The 16,242-nt window shown below is 38.9% G+C and overlaps 1 protein-coding gene across 1 annotated transcript in view; it reads right to left on the minus strand.

Annotated features, from left to right (window-relative positions):
• Positions 1–16,242, minus strand: part of HERC1 (HECT and RLD domain containing E3 ubiquitin protein ligase family member 1) — a 215,112-nt gene that overhangs the window by 33,811 nt on the left and 165,059 nt on the right. Inside the window, exons 51-58 of the mRNA XM_082681255.1 lie at positions 15,948–16,153; positions 15,046–15,173; positions 13,985–14,112; positions 12,950–13,150; positions 10,869–10,999; positions 9,839–10,038; positions 9,329–9,434; positions 7,592–7,738 (exon numbers count right to left, since the gene is read on the minus strand). Coding sequence (XP_082537381.1) covers positions 7,592–7,738; positions 9,329–9,434; positions 9,839–10,038; positions 10,869–10,999; positions 12,950–13,150; positions 13,985–14,112; positions 15,046–15,173; positions 15,948–16,153 — 1,247 coding nt within the window. The remainder of the gene's footprint in view (positions 1–7,591; positions 7,739–9,328; positions 9,435–9,838; positions 10,039–10,868; positions 11,000–12,949; positions 13,151–13,984; positions 14,113–15,045; positions 15,174–15,947; positions 16,154–16,242) is intronic.

Raw genomic sequence — 16,242 nt, forward strand, 5'->3', positions numbered from 1 at the left:
TTTACATTTTAAATTTATACTTCATGTTCACAAAAACTTATGGTAAAACCTACACTTTAGGTACATTTGGCAATGCCCAACTGCATACTACTATCCAATTTTCTAGAGCCTTTTCTAAATGATTTTAAAAATACATCATTAAGAAAAAATAAGGGCAGGGGAGCCTTCAAGATGTCAGAGGAGTAAGACGTGGAGATCACCTTCCTCCCCACAAATACATCTACATGTGGAACAACTCCTACAGAACACCTACTGAACACTGACAGAAGACCTCAGACTTCCCCAAGGAAGAAACTCCCCACGTACCTGGGTAGGGCAAAAGAAAAAAGGAAAAACAGAGACAAAAGAATACGGACAGGACCTGCACCTCTGGGAGGGAGCTGTGAAGGAGGAAAAGTTTCCACACACCAGGAAGGCCCTTCACTGGCAGAGATGGGGTGGGTGAGGGGGAAGCTTCGGAGCTGCAGAGGAGGGCGCAGCAACAGGGGTGCAGAGGTCAAAGCGGAGAGATTCCGGCACAGAGGATCGGGGCCGACCAGCACTCACTAGCCTGAAAGGCTCATCTGCTCACCTGCCAGAGCAGGTTGGGGGCTGGGAGCTGAGGCTCGGGCTTCGGAGGTCAGACCCCAGGGAGAGGACTGGGGTTGGCTGCATGAACACAGCCTGAAGGGGGCTAGTGCGTCACAGCTACCCGGGAGAGAGTCCAGGGAAAAGTCTGGACCTGTCTAAGAGGCAAGAGGCCATTGTTTCGGGTGCGCAAGGAGAGGGGATTCAGAGCACTGCCTAGACGAGGAGATGGGTATGAGCTGCAGCTATCAGCGTGGACACCAGGCACAGGCGTGAGACGCTAAGGCTGCTGCTGCAGCCACCAAGAAGCCTGTGTGCAAGCACAGGTCACTATCCACACCTCCCCTCCCAGGAGCCTGTGCAGCCTGCCACTGCCAGGGTCCCGTGATACAGGAACAACTTCCCCAGGAGAACACACGTTGTGCCTCAGGCTGTTGCAATGTCACGCTGGCCTCTGCCGCCGCAGGCTCGCCCCACGTCCGTACCCCTCCATCCCCCCGGCCTGAGTGAGCCAGAGCCCCCTAATCAGCTGCTCCTTTAACCCCATCCTGTCTGGGTGGGGAACAGACGCCCTCAGGCAACCTACATGCAGAGGCGTGGCCAAATCCAAAGCTGAACCCCGGGAGCTGTGCGAACAAAGAAGAGAAAAGGAAATCTCTCCCAGCAGCCTCAGGAGCAGTGGATTAAATCTCCATAATCAACCTGATGTACCCTGAATCTGTGGAATACCTGAATAGACAAGAAATCATCCCAAAATTGAGGCAGTGCACTTTGGGAGCAACTGTAGACTTGGGATTTGCTTTCTGCATCTAATTTGTTTCTGGCTTTATGTTTATCTTAGTTTAGTATTTAGAACTTATTATCATTGGTAGATTTGTTTACTGATTTCGTTGCTCTCTTCCTTATATATATATATAATTTTTTTTTCCTTTTTCTTTTTGTGAGTGTGTATGTGTATGCTTCTTAGGGTAATTTTGTCTGTATAGCTTTGCTTTTGCCATTTGTCCTAGGGTTCTGACTGTCCGTTTTTGTTTTTTTTTTTTAGTATAGTTTTTAGCAATTGTTATCATTGGTAGATTTGTTTTTTGGTTTGCTACCTCTCTTCTTTCTATTTTTTATTACTTTTTAATAATTTTTTTCTATTTTAATAATTTTATTTTATTTATTTATTTTTTCTTTCTTTCTTTTTTTCTCCCTTTTCTTCTCAGCCATGTGGCTGACAGGGTCTTGGTGCTCCGGCCTGGTGTCAAGCCTGAGCCTCTCAGGTGGGACAGCCGAGTTCAGGACATTGGACCACCGGAGACTTCCCAGCCCCATGTAATATCAAATGGTGAAACCTCTCCCAGAGATCTCCATCTCAACGCTAAGACCCAGCTCCACTCAACGACCAGCACGCTCCAGTGCTGGACACCCCATGTCAAACAACTAGCAAGACAGGAACACAAGCCCACCCATTAGCAGAGACACTGCCTAAAATCATACTAACTTCACAGACACCTGAAAACACACCACTGGACATGGTCCTGCCAACCAGAAAGACAAGATCCAGCCCCACCCACCAGGCACCAGTCCCCTCCACCAGGAAGCCTACACAACCCACTGAACCAACGTTAGCCACTGGGGGCAGACACCAAAAAACAACGGGAAATACAAACCTGCAGCCTGCGAAAAGGAGACCCCAAACACAGTAAGTTAAGCAAAATGAGAAGACAGCAAATAGACAGCAGATGAAGGAGCAAGGTAAAACCCCATCAGACCAAACAAATGTAGAGAAAATAGGCAGTCTACCTGAAAAAGAATTCAGAGTAATGATAGTAAAGATGATGCAAAATCTTGGAAACAGAATGGAGAAAATACAAGAAATGTTTAACAAGAAACCAGAAGAACTAAAGAGCAAACAAACAATGATGAACAACACAAAAAATGAAATTAAAAATTCTCCAGAAGTAATCAACAGCAGAATAACTGAGGCAGAAGAACGGATAAGTGACCTGGAAGATAAGAGTGGAAATAACTATGGCAGAGCAGAATACAGAAAAAAGAAAGAAAAGAATTGAGGACAGCCTCAGAGACCTCTGGGACAACATTAAACGCACCAACATTCGAATTCTAGGGGTCCCAGAAGAAGAGAAAAAAAAAGGAACTGAAAAAATATTTGAAGAGATTATAGTTGAAAACTTCCCTAATATGGGAAAGGAAACGATCAAGACCAGGAAGTGCAGAGAGTCCCATACAGGAAAAATCCAAGGAGAAACATGCCAAGACACGTATTAATCAAACCAACAAATATTAAATTCAAAGAAAAAATATTAAAAGCAGCAAGGGAAAAGCAACAACGAACATACAAGGGAATCCCCATTAGGTTAACAGCTGATCTTTCAGCAGAAACTCTACAAGCCAGAAGGGAGTGGCAGGACAAATTTAAAGTGAGGAAAGGGAAACACCGACAGCCAAGATTACTCTACCCAGCAAGGATCTCATTCAGATTTGACGGAGAAATCAAAAACTTTACAGACAACAAAAGTTAAGAGAATTCAGCACCACCAAACCAGCTCTACAACAAATGCTAAAGGAACTTCTCTAGGCAGGAAACACAAGAGAAGGAAAACACCTACAATAACAAACCCAAAACAATTAAGAAAATGGTAATAGGAACGTACATATCAATAATGACTTTAAATGTAAATGGATTAAATGCTCCAACCAAAAGACATAGACTGGCTGAATGGATACAAAAACAAGACCGTATATATGCTGTCTACAAGAGACCCACTTCAGACCTAGGGACACATACAGACTGAAAGGGAGGGGATGGAAAAAGATATTCCATGCAAATGGAAATCAAATGAAAGCTGGAGTAGCAATTCTCATATCAGACAAAACAGACTTTATAAGACTATTACAAGAGACAAAGAAGAGACGAGAGACAAGAAACAAGAGACTATATAATGATCAAGGGATCAATCCAACAGACAAGAGACTACATAATGATCAAGGGATCGATCCAAGAAGAAGATACAACAATTGTAAATATTTATGCACCCAACATAGGAGCACCTCAATACATAAGGCAAATGCTAACAGCCATTAAAGGGAAAATCGACAGTAACACAATAATAGTAGGGGACTTTAATACCCCACTTTCACCAATGGAAAGATCAACCAAAATGAAAATAAATGAGGAAACACAAGCTTTAAATGATACATTAAACAAGAAGGACTTAATTGATATTTTAGGACATTCCATCCAAAAACAGCAGTTTACACTTTCTTCTCAATTGCTCATGGAACACTCTCCAGGAGAGATCATATCGTGGGTCACAAATCAAGCCTTGGTAAATTTAAGAAAATTGAAACCGTATCTAGTATCGTTTCCGACCACAATGCTATGAGACTAGATATCAATCACAGGAAAAAATCTGTAAAAAATACAAACACATGGAGGATAAACAATACACTACTAAATAACCAAGAGATCACTCAAGAAATCAAAGAGGAAATCAAAAAATACCTAGAAACAAATGACAATGAAAACATGATGACCCAAAACCTATGGGATGCAGCAAAAGCAGTTCTAAGAGGGAAGTTTATAGCAATACAATTCTACCTCACGAAACAAGAAAAATCTCAAATAAACAACCTAACCTTACACCTAAAGCAATTAGAGATAGAACAAAAATACCCCATAGTTAGTAGAAGGAAAGAAATCATAAAGATCAGATCAGAAATAAGTGAAAAAGAAATGAAGGAAATGATAGCAAAGATCAATAAAACTAAAAGCTGGTTCTTTGAGAAGATAAACAAAATTGACAAAACATTAGCCAGACTCATCAAGAAAAAAAGGGAGAAGACTCAAATCAATAGAATTAGAAATGAAAAAGGAGAAGTAACAACTTCTGCAAAAATACAAAGGACCATGAGAGATTATTACAAGCAACTACATGCCAATAAAATGGGCAATCTGGAAGAAATGGACAAATTCTTGGAAAAGCACAACGTTCCAAGACTGAACCAGCAAGAGAAAATATAAACAGACCAATCACAAGCACTGAAATTGAAACTGTGATTAAAAATCTTCCAACAAACAAAAGTCCAGGACCAGATGGCTTCACAGGCGAATTCTACCCAACACTTAGAGAAGAGCTAACACCTATCCTTCTCAAACTCTTCCAAAATACAGCAGAGGGAGGAATACTCCCAAACTCTTTCTACAAGGCCACCATCACCCTGATACCAAAAAAAGACAAAGATACCACAAAAAAAGAAAACTACAGGCCAATATCACTGATGAACAAACATGCAAAAATCCTCAACAAACTACTAGCAAACAGAATCCAACAGCACATTAAAAGGATCATACACCATGATCAAGTAGGGTTCATCCCAGGAATGCAAGGATTCTTCAATATACACAAATCAATCAATGTGATAAACCATACTAACAAACTGAAGGATGAAAACCATATGATCATCTCAATAGATGCAGAAAAAGCTTTTGACAAAATTTAACACCCATTTATGATAAAAGCTCTCCAGAAAGTAGGCACAGAGGAAACTTACCTCAACATAATAAAGGCTATATGTGACAAACGCACAGCCAACATCATTCTCAGTGGTGAAAACTGAAATTATTTCCACTAAGATCAGGAACAAGAAAAGTTACCCACCCTCACCACTATTATTCAACATAGTTTTGGAAGTTTTAGCCACAGCAATCGGAGAAGAAGAAGAAATAAAAGGAATGCAAATCAGAAAAGAAGAAGTAAAATTGTCACTGTTTGAAGATGGCATGATACTATACATAGAGAATCCTAAAGATGCTACCAGAAAACTACTAAAACTAATCAGTGAATTTGGTAAAGTAGCAGGATACAAAAGTAATGCACAGAAATCTCTTGCATTCCTATAGACTGATGATGAAAAATCTGAAAGAGAAATTAAGGAAACACTCCCATTTTACCACTGCAACAAAAAGAATAAAATACCTAGGAATAAACCTACCTAAGGAGAAAAAAAGACCTGTATGCAGAAAACTACAAGACACTGATGAAAGAAATTAAAGATGATACAAACAGATGGAGAGACATACCATCTTCTTGGATTGGAAGAATCAACATTGTGAAAATGACTCTACTACCCAAAGCAATCTACAGATTCACTGCAATCCCTATCAAACCATCAATGGCATTTCTCACAGAACTAAAACAAAAAATTTCACAATTTGTATGGAAACACAAAAGACCCCAAATAGCCAAAGCAATCTTGAGAAAGAAAAACAGAGCTGGAGGAATTAGGCTCCCTGACTTCAGACTATACTACAAAGCTACAGTAATCAAGACAGTATGGTACTGGCACAAAAACAGAAATATAGATCAATGGAACAGGAGAGCCCAGAGATAAACCCAGGCACATATGGTCACCTTATTTTTCATAAAGGAGGCAAGAATATACAACAGAGAAAAGACAGCCTCTTCAATAAGTGGTGCTGGGAAAACTGGACAGCTACATGTAAAAGAATGAAATTAGAACACTCCCTAACACCATACACAAAAATAAACCCAAAATGGATTAAAGACCTAAATGTAAGGCCAGACACTATAAAACTCTTAAGAGGAAAACACAGGCAGAACACTCCATGACATAAATCACAGCAAGATCCTTTCTGGCCCACCTCCTAGAGAAATGGAAATAAAAACAAAAATAAACAAATGGGACCTAATGAAACTTAAAAGCTTTTATACAGCCAAGGAAACCATAAACAAGACCAAAAGACAACCTCAGAATGGGAGAAAATATTTGCAAATGAAGCAACTGACAAAGGATTAATCTCCAAAATATACAAGTAGTTCATGCAGCTCAATATCAAAAAAATCAATCAACCCTCTCCAAAAATGGGCAGAAGACCTAAATAGACATTTCTCCAAAGAAGATAAACACATTGCCAACAAACACATGAAAGGATGCTCAACATCACTAATCATTAGAGAAATGCAAATCAAAACTACCATGAGGTACCACCTCACACCAGTCAGAATGGTCATCATCAAAAAATCTAGAAACAATAAATGCTGGAGAGAGTGTGGAGAAAAGGGAACACTCTTGCACTGTTGGTGGGAATGTAAATTGATAGAGCCACTATGGAGAACAGTATTGAGGTTCCTTAAAAAACTAAAAATAGAACTACCATCCGACCCAGCAATCTCACTACTGGCATATACCCTGAGAAAACCATAACGCAAAAAGAGTCATGTACCACTATGTTCATTGCAGCACTATTTACAATAGGCAGGATGTGGAAGCAACCTAAGTATCCATCAACAGATGAATGGATAAAGAAGATGTGGCACATATATACAATGGAATATTACTCATTATTAAAAAGAAATGAAATTGAGTTATTTGTAGTGAGTTGGATGGGCCTAGAGACTGTCATAGAAAATGAAATAAGTCAAAAAGAGAAAAACAAATACCATATGCTAACATATATATATGGAACCAAAAAAAAAAAGGTCATGAAGAACCTCGGGGCAAGATGGGAATAAAGACGCAGACCTACTAGAGAATGGACTTCCGGGGTGGGGGAAGGGTAAGCTGGGACAAAGTGAGAGAGTGGTAGTGTATATATGGGCATATATACACCACCAAATGTAAGACAGCTAGCTAGTGGGAATCAGTCGCATAGCACAGGGAGCTCAGCTCGGTGCTTTGTGACCAGCTAGAAGGGTGGGATAGGGAGGGTGGGAGGGAGATGGAAGAGGGAGGAGATACGGGGATACATTTATATGTATAGCTGATTCACTTTGTTATACAGCAGAAACTAACACACCATTGTAAAGCAATTATACTCCAATAAAGATATTAAAAAAAGAAAAAAATTAAAGGGCAGAGAACTCTGAAAGGGGTTTCTTCAATATTCAAGATATTATTACACAAAATATTCCTAGGATTAGTTGGGTTAACTTTTATCACATATAAGTTAATATAAAAACATTTCTTAAGATAAAAATAACATCTATACTCTTACCCTTAAAGACCAAATGTTCATGAGGCCACCTAAACCACCAGACACCAGGGCCAACCCATCAGAACTAAAGGCAACGGTCCGGACAGGGGTGATGTGTCCTCGCAATTGATAAACACACTTGGCTCCGACTGATTTCCTATATCCATCCTGCAATTCATTTTTATTTTTAACAAATATTGAAAAATAAAACAATTTATAGATTCAAGATTTACAATTCATTCTTGGAAATTTTATATTTCAGTATAAAATTGGGGAGGAGGGAAGGACAACTCTCTCATAAGGACTAGCCTGATGGAGAAAATAATAAGATATCAATCTGGTTCTCCTTTGCTGATGCTGTTTCATCTTTTTTGATACACTTCTAAGCTAGTTCTCTACTCTTCAAACGGGAAGAAATGACTACATTTAAGTTCCAATTATCCCTCAGAGATAGGAAAATTCTAACGTCTACCTTTTAATGAGTGTTTTAATTTTTAAATTTCACTTCATGTAATTTTCACTTTTAGCCTCTAACATTTGTGAATTGCACATGCTGGTGCTATACAAACAAGTTCCTCTTTCTGTTGGCTTATGGGTCTGTCTGTCCCATGGTATCTAATCTCATGTTTGCTCTGCAGGTTTTAGGAATGAAATAGGTAGGCCTGTCTAAAGGGCTACTCTTTAGCACAGAGAGCAAATCAGATTTATCTCTAGTGCTCCTACCTCTGCTTCTGTGATATTTTCCTCCCATTAGTGAGCTATCTACTCCTCCCTCCTCACCCCTTTCTCCCTGCCTTTAAGCTCCCTCTTCCTTTTAGTTATGAGACAGCATAATACCAGATATACTCATTTACCCAAAAATGACATAATGTATTTGTATAATGAACAAAAGAGAAAGCAACAGAGGTTGCAAACTGGCAACTCAGGGATACAATTCAACCGGCCAACCAGGGTTTTAAAGAATTTCAAGTCAGATGCCAATGTTTAATATTGGGAGATTTTACTTAAAACACTGAATTTTTGGTTTCCAACAACAAAAAATTTGACAATCTGGTAGCAATAGGCTCTCATTTCTGGAGGGTGGCAATCTCCTCTGTGGCAACTATGCCCTTTATATGAAGCATGTGCACTCCTGTGTGTGTGTGTGTGTTTGTGTGTGTGTGTGTGTTTTACCTTCTCCACAGCTTTGTGAATGAATTTATGTTACTTACCAAATGGCTCTGTGAGCATCTACCATAATTTTTTTTTTGGCCATGCCACGCGTCTTGTGGGATCTTAGTTCCTCGACCAGGGATTGAAGCCAGGGCCACAGCAGTGAAAGCACTGAGTCCTAACCACTGGACTGCCAGGGAATTCCCTGTCTACTGTAAATTTTTAACCTCTGTTTAAGGTAAAGGAATGGTTCTTCATAGGTGGAATTCTGGTATCAGTAGGAGATACTTTGAATAGGAGTGCTCCCGTGGTGTTCCTGCTTCACTGTACCAAAAACTTTAGCTTAGGACTCACCTATTGGTGGTGTTGATTATATACCATAAACGATCACCGCTCCATATTTATTGAACATCTCACCTTAACAAGCAATTATGGTACCTCTGACTTATAAAAAATTAGGCTAATTCAGAGAGCACACAAAGTATGACAATTATTCACGTTTCCCTAATGGCTCTTGACATTTGAGATACCGAGTAGGAGTATTACTTGATAACATATACTATCTGTGGTTTCAAATAAAGTCTTGAAAAACACCAGAATATTTACCTGGCAATTTGATTCCTGGTCCCACCATCCTTCTGAACTAGTCACACTGGTCTGTGTGGTATCTTGTGGAATACGCCAAACACATACTAAGCCACTCTGACAGCCACTTAAAAAATTTGATCACATAAAACCAAAACGTGTCAATATGCAGAAGTAAAAATATTCTCAAAGAGCAATCAATTAAGACATGATAGAACTACTACAGTATATTTTAAAAATTTATTTGTAGTAGTTATGCTATAATCTTTCACAAGAAATACAAGTAGGATCTATATTCTAACAATATCACACACGGTTAAGGAGATGGCATATCTTTGGATTATATATCCCAAGCTTCACATTGGAAAACTTCTTTATTTCCCTAAGGTGATCTTATGGTATTACACATTATAAGAACAGTAACTGGCAGTAAACTGTTTAAGTTTATTGAGAAGCCACACTTAATGCAAGTAACAGTCTATACTAATATAAAAATTAAGACACACACAGACACACAAATTTACAACATACCTGGCCATTAGTAAATGCAACTTGGATCCTTTCCCTGGAAGGCTGCACCAAGCAATGCCATTTACAATAGATGGATGGCAGAGTGAATGTAGACAGCGCCAGCATCCTGCAACAGGCCCCCAGAGTTTCACATTTTCTTCTTTGGCACATGTCATAAGAATATGACCTGTTGGGTCCCACTTCATACTAATAAGAGTATCCTTAAAATGGTAGAGGTAGAAAAAAAATCATAGTAATGCTTCCTTCACAAATACTTTAAACTTAATAATTTATGACCTATACTTCTATCACTCAATTATTTTGAAATCAACATTTTATGCAAATTAGATACTGGCATATTATTTCCAATCACTAGACCAACTCACCCTTTAATATAGTCTGCACTATATATATTTGCTGCAGTCAAAGCTCAATAAACGTTAGCTGGATGAATGAATTATGAAATTCTGATTCAGAAGATATGTGATCTTTCATCACCATTTTTAAAGTTATTTTTATGGACTACTGATCATTAAAATATGAAAAACAAGAGAGTTTTAAAAAAAAGCATCTCTTACACCAAAAACAGCTAATACTATGAGAATCTGGGACATGTCTTGTGTTTATATGGTTGTCATCATTGGGTTCTTCTGACTTCGTTTTTTTTGCCCTCCTTCACACCTTCCAGCTCCTGGCTTCATGCATTTATGTTACTTGCCTAGATGGCCCCATAAGCATCTGAACTGACAACCTCTGTTTAAGGCAAAGGAATCATTCTTCATAGATGGAATTTCTAGCATTAGTGGGAGGTACTCTGACAGGGGGTGTTCCAAGGGTAATCCTATTTCACTGTTTTGGTTTTACCCCTTTCTTAGTTCAATGGCTTTCTTACACAGACTTTTCCATTTACATACATGGTCCAAAGACTTTGTATAACAATAGAATATTAAATCATAAGTGACTGATATAAAAAAGTTCTTTGAGAAACTAGTATCAAGCAATACTACAGTATAAAACAAGAAAAAGCAACCATCAGGTAAACATGCTTTACCTTATGTGCATCAATTAGAACAATGCCTCCTTTCTCAAGCAGTTCCTTTGTTCCCAATAACAATTTTCCATCAAAATATCCCACTGCAAATGGTCTGTCTTCACTGAACCAAGCAATGCAAGTTACAGACACTAACATGATAGAACAAAATAAAAATTTTAAAAAGAAAATAAGAGAGACTTATTTGTCATTGTCTCCCTTAAAAGACAGAGACTTTGCAACAAATATATACCTCTACAACCACTGCAAGTAAGTTTACAAACATCTCTTTAACACATTTAGACAAAATGTAAGCTTACAGCTGGGATTCCATGTAACCCACTTTAAAAGTGTTATTTGTAAATGACGAGGAGTACCTCATTTTTTAACCTTTCATTCTTTTGAAGTGGTTACTGAAAAACAGAGACAGGGCTTCCCTGGTGGTGCAGTGGTTGAGAGTCCGCCTGCCGATGCAGGGGACACGGGTTCGTGCCCCAGTCCAGGAAGATCCCACATGCCACGGAGCGGCTGGGCCTGTGAGCCATGGCCACTGAGCCTGCACGTCCGGAGCCTGTGCTCCGCAACGGGAGAGGCCACAACAGTGAGAGGCCCGCGTACAAAAAAAAAAAAGAAAAACAGAGACAAAAACTGAATTTCCTTGCTGATTTTAAGTCACTGTATAAGGTTCTTTCCTTTTGGACCAGAATCTACCATGAAACTGAGAAGTGAAATAATCCAACTCTTAGAAAAAAAAATTTCCTTTCCCTTCTTTTGCTTAATATTGCCTATTCAGTGTGTTTCAATATTCTAACAAACATGTTATATTCTAACAAGCTATATTCATACTTGTTTCTTTAAGTATATGTAACACTGGAAGGCTACAAAAGAAGTAAAAAACAGTATCTGTGGGAGTAGAATGGGGACATGGGAGCTGAGCAGATGTGAGAAAGACTTTTTACTGTATGCCTTTTTATTTATTTATTTTTTTGCTGCACCATGCAGCGTGTGGGATCTTAATTCCCTGACCAGGGATCAAACCCGTGCCCCCTGCAGTGGAAGCGTGGAGTCCTAACCACTGAACCGCCAGGGAATTCCCTACTGTATACCTTTTTAAACTTAAAATTTTTTGAACCCTATGATGGTATTATCTATTTAAAAAAGAACTGGGTAAGAAAATGGCAGCCACCAGGAGGGCTCAGGTCAGTGTGTACTCCCCAGAACTGCTGCTGCCCGTGTCTTTGTCCCCACAATGAGCCACAGCCACCCCCCGCCTCTGCAGGAGACCCTACAATACTATCAGACCAGGGCTATGGACCTTGAAGAAAGCAAATGAATATTGACTTGTAGTGATGGAGATGACATGTTTCTGGAGGATCCCCAGTATTCGCAGAAGACAGAAACTGAGAGTAATGACATTAGCATTACTCTGTGAATAAAAAGGAGCCGCGGGCTATCAGGGGAGCAAAGGGATTGCTAACTGGGCAGTGCACCCTTCATGCTGAGAGAGAAGAGAAGAGAGGGTGAGCTTTCCTCTCAGACATCTGAGAAGCAAGCGTGCTGTCCTCCAGGCCTCGAAACTGCATGGCTGTGGCTGGGATCTTCGAGATATCCTACTCCCCGAAAACATATAATAAAAACGATCTAGTAAGATGACTAGCCATCCAAAAGGAAGATAGTGAGAAAATAAGTAAAAGTAGGCTTCCTGCTATGACTTCTTAAATCAGGAACTTCCCTCCCCTTCTCCTCTTCCCCCCATTTCCTTAATTTTACCCATTTGTTAACAATTTCATCTCCATCAATGATTATTATCTTTTTTCCTCTTGGACATTCTTAACTTTCTAGAGAGACCTAGAGCCCACTAGAAGTGTTGAGACACTTGCACAAAGGATAAATGACTAACTTAGATCTTATTTTGGCAGTGATGTGTGGTAGGGGGTGACAAAGAAATATCTTTCAACTTAGTAACTAACTAAAATGAAATACCAACTGAACGATTTAGAAAACAAAACCAAAAGTAATATTTACTCAGCATATGCCAAAAAAGTAAATCTATTTGACTGGGGGGAACACTTTCTCAACCAGACACAATTCCAGTCACTTACCATCCTTTCGATAGCAATGCTCCAATTCTCGACGGTGCATGGTGGATACATCAACAACTTCAATCAGTCCTAGAGATCCATCCATCCGTCCCACCAACAATAATTCTGGAGATTCTCCTGACCAGGCTAAGGATGGACCCTCTTCTGGCCAAGCCAGGGCAGATACCCAGTGAGGCTGAATATCTACTAACCCTTTTCCTCCTAAAGAGGGAGAAAATGTTAACTAGTTGTCACTTAATTCTTAAAAACAATAACAAGAACAAAAATACGTACTATTTAATTTAATACACTCAAAGCAGTCCCCAATTTCATAATAGCCTACTAATGAATAAGACTGCAAGGCAAGATCCTTCATTTATATACTACATATTGATTATCAAATTCATAGCTTTTCTGTAACTATTAATATGACAAAAATGATCGCTTTATAGGAGAAAGAATAAAGGAAAATAATCAACATACAAATGTCAAACACTTAAGTCCTTTCCTAATAATTACTGAAAACCAAATTAATATACAAAATTTACCTATAGTTAAGGCTAGCTGTTCCTTCAAATGTACGAAATAGAACAGCTATTACCCAAACATGCAAAAGCAAACAAAAGTGCTGGTAAGCCCAAGATTACAATAATAATTTTTACTTTCCAGAGAGGTTATTAAAAATTAACAAGAGTTTGTCCCTGTGAAACAGATAAAATTAATAGAAATATTTCAGGTGATTCAAAAGAATACATAGCTAAAAATGCAGTGATTGCTACTTCTCCTCAAATCCTACCCTGAATGCTGAGTGGTACATAGAAAGAATTTTTAGTTTACAACTACCAGGTTAATTGAAACTCCTAGAAGGAAAAGTCAGGAAATGAACACTTTCTCTTTAATTTAAACCATACTATGCATAGATTTTCACAGTTGATGAACAGATTGTGAGATTCAAGGTGAAGGGAAGCCAATATTTGGACTTAGAAGGCTAAGAGAAAGGCTTTTTTTAAAAAAAAAGTAGCTTCAGTAGTTTACTAGTATTTATGTGACTCTTACCATTAACTTGCCAGATATTCACCATCTTTTCCAAAGCCCCAGCTAGATATTTGCCACTGATACTCCAGGAAACAGGTGAGAAACTTGGATCACTAGGTGATCCCAGGCTTTCCTCAGCATCACCTTCCCTAGAATATAACAGATATGTATGGAATTCTAATCCCCATCATCACAAAGTAAACTAAATCCTAAACCTTAAAATAAGTGTTTTATATAGACTATAGTACATAAAGGCAGATCAAAAGCTTTTACATTTCAAAAGCCTGGCTAGCAGTATTTGACAATCACATAATTGCTAGTGTTTGTCATAATGTGAAAAATGTAGAATTACAAAAGAGTAATACTTAGACAACTGATCATTTAATGTAGTACATAATTTGTCAACAAAAGTATTCTGATTCCATATGGGTTATACATATGGTTATTACTCAGAGCACACTGACTCTTGTTTGCCTAATAGCTAGGGAAGTTTTATAGCTAGCTATAAAAATATAAAAGATGCTACACAAAAAATATCATTACCCTAATTCCTAAATAATCCTTGAAGAATGATGGAAAATTAGCCTACTGTTTTATAGAATTGAACATTTATAATGCTGGCATAGTAGACCTTGATTTAATTTTGAGTAAGCTGACAGATATTGACAGTTAGTATTTTTATTTTCTAAATTACTATCTTGCAAATTTAAAAAAAAAAAACACCGGAGACTGTTCTAAGAGAAAAAGTTGTAAAAAATTTTAGTGACAATTTGAGTACACTAACACAACCAAGATGAAGCATGTTTAGGATTGTCTTTTTTTTTTTTTTTTTTTTTTTGCGGTACGCGGGGCTCTCACTGCTGTGGCCTCTCCCGTTGCGGAGCACAGGCTCCGGACGCGCAGGCTCAGCGGCCATGGCTCACGGGCCCAGCCGCTCCGCGGCATGTGGGATCTTCCCAGACCGAGGCATGAACCCGTGTCCCCTGCATCGGCAGGCGGACTCTCAACCACTGCGCCACCAGGGAAGCCCAGGATTGTCTTATTTTTAAATGTTACCCAAGAGAGCTAATGTCAGTACTCACAATCTGTTGAACACACAGGTCTGTTGCAGTGAATACTGCTTCTTGGTGACATTCCACACCCGGATGGTGCCATCATTGCCACTTGTAGCCAAGAGTCCTTTTTTATTACACCAAACACAAGTCATTACCTAGAAAAGATTAAAAGTCCAGCAATATTTGAGCAAGTTTTAATTCAAATGATTCTATAATTTGAAAGAGTTCTATCAAATTAAAAAAAAATCTACCATGAAATTGTAAAAGAAAAGTATCCATGTTATAAAACAACATGCACAGTCTTCATTCGTTTCTAACCGGCTTGTAAATATACACCTATTTGAAGTATAGCTTTAAAGTCCTATGCCCAAACTCATCTGAGTTATCTTAGACCTGTTCACAATCTTTACTAGACATGCTTATTTAATTAAAAAACATTTATTTAATTCAATAAAATGGAAATATTCAGCATGTTCTATAAAACTAATTACACAGACTAAGAAATGATTAAATTGGTAAAATAGGGGTCAGTCTTCATTTCCTAAACTGCCCTTGTCACTGCTCAGGAGCCCAGTGGGCTCCTAAAAACTAAACTAAAACAGGGAGACCAATTGCTTCTTTTCCTGCATGTATAAACCCTCATCTTTTGTGAGGCTATACCTTTGGTTTTCTTCTCATCTCCCATCTGATTTTCCCATTTGTATAATATTATATCATATAGTATACAACACACACATGTAGAGAAAGGAGAGTTGGTAACTACCAGACAAATAACTGATAATTTAGCTTGTGTGTGTGTGAGTATGTAAGAGAGAGACAGAAAGAGAGAGACACACACCCATGATCTGAACTTTAAGCTCTTGGAGAAGAGGAGAAACTATTTTATCTTACATAAAGTGATCGACACACTTGGGGGTCAAAATACATACTCTGTTTTGATGAGCCTCCAACTTGATAAAGGAGCATTTTCTGAGATCTCCTCCCATATCAGCGAGTGTCTGTGGAGTAGTTTGGTTGTCGCGGTCATGTGCAGCAAGAGTGCGCACAAGCTGTTGAGCAGCCCATTGCCTATGCTGTGAGGATAGCCTGGAGGAGAGGCAGCAGGCTGCCAAGGCGTTAGCCAGCTCCAGAGGGCCTACAGCAGAAGGATCATAGGAAGGATGGGCATACAATTGGGCAGTTAAACCTGCTTAAACAAAACAATGAAATGATGCCCAGGTGAGA

This window comes from Grampus griseus (assembly GCF_964374135.1).
Source record: "Grampus griseus genome assembly, chromosome: 2".
NCBI lineage: Eukaryota > Metazoa > Chordata > Mammalia > Artiodactyla > Delphinidae > Grampus > Grampus griseus.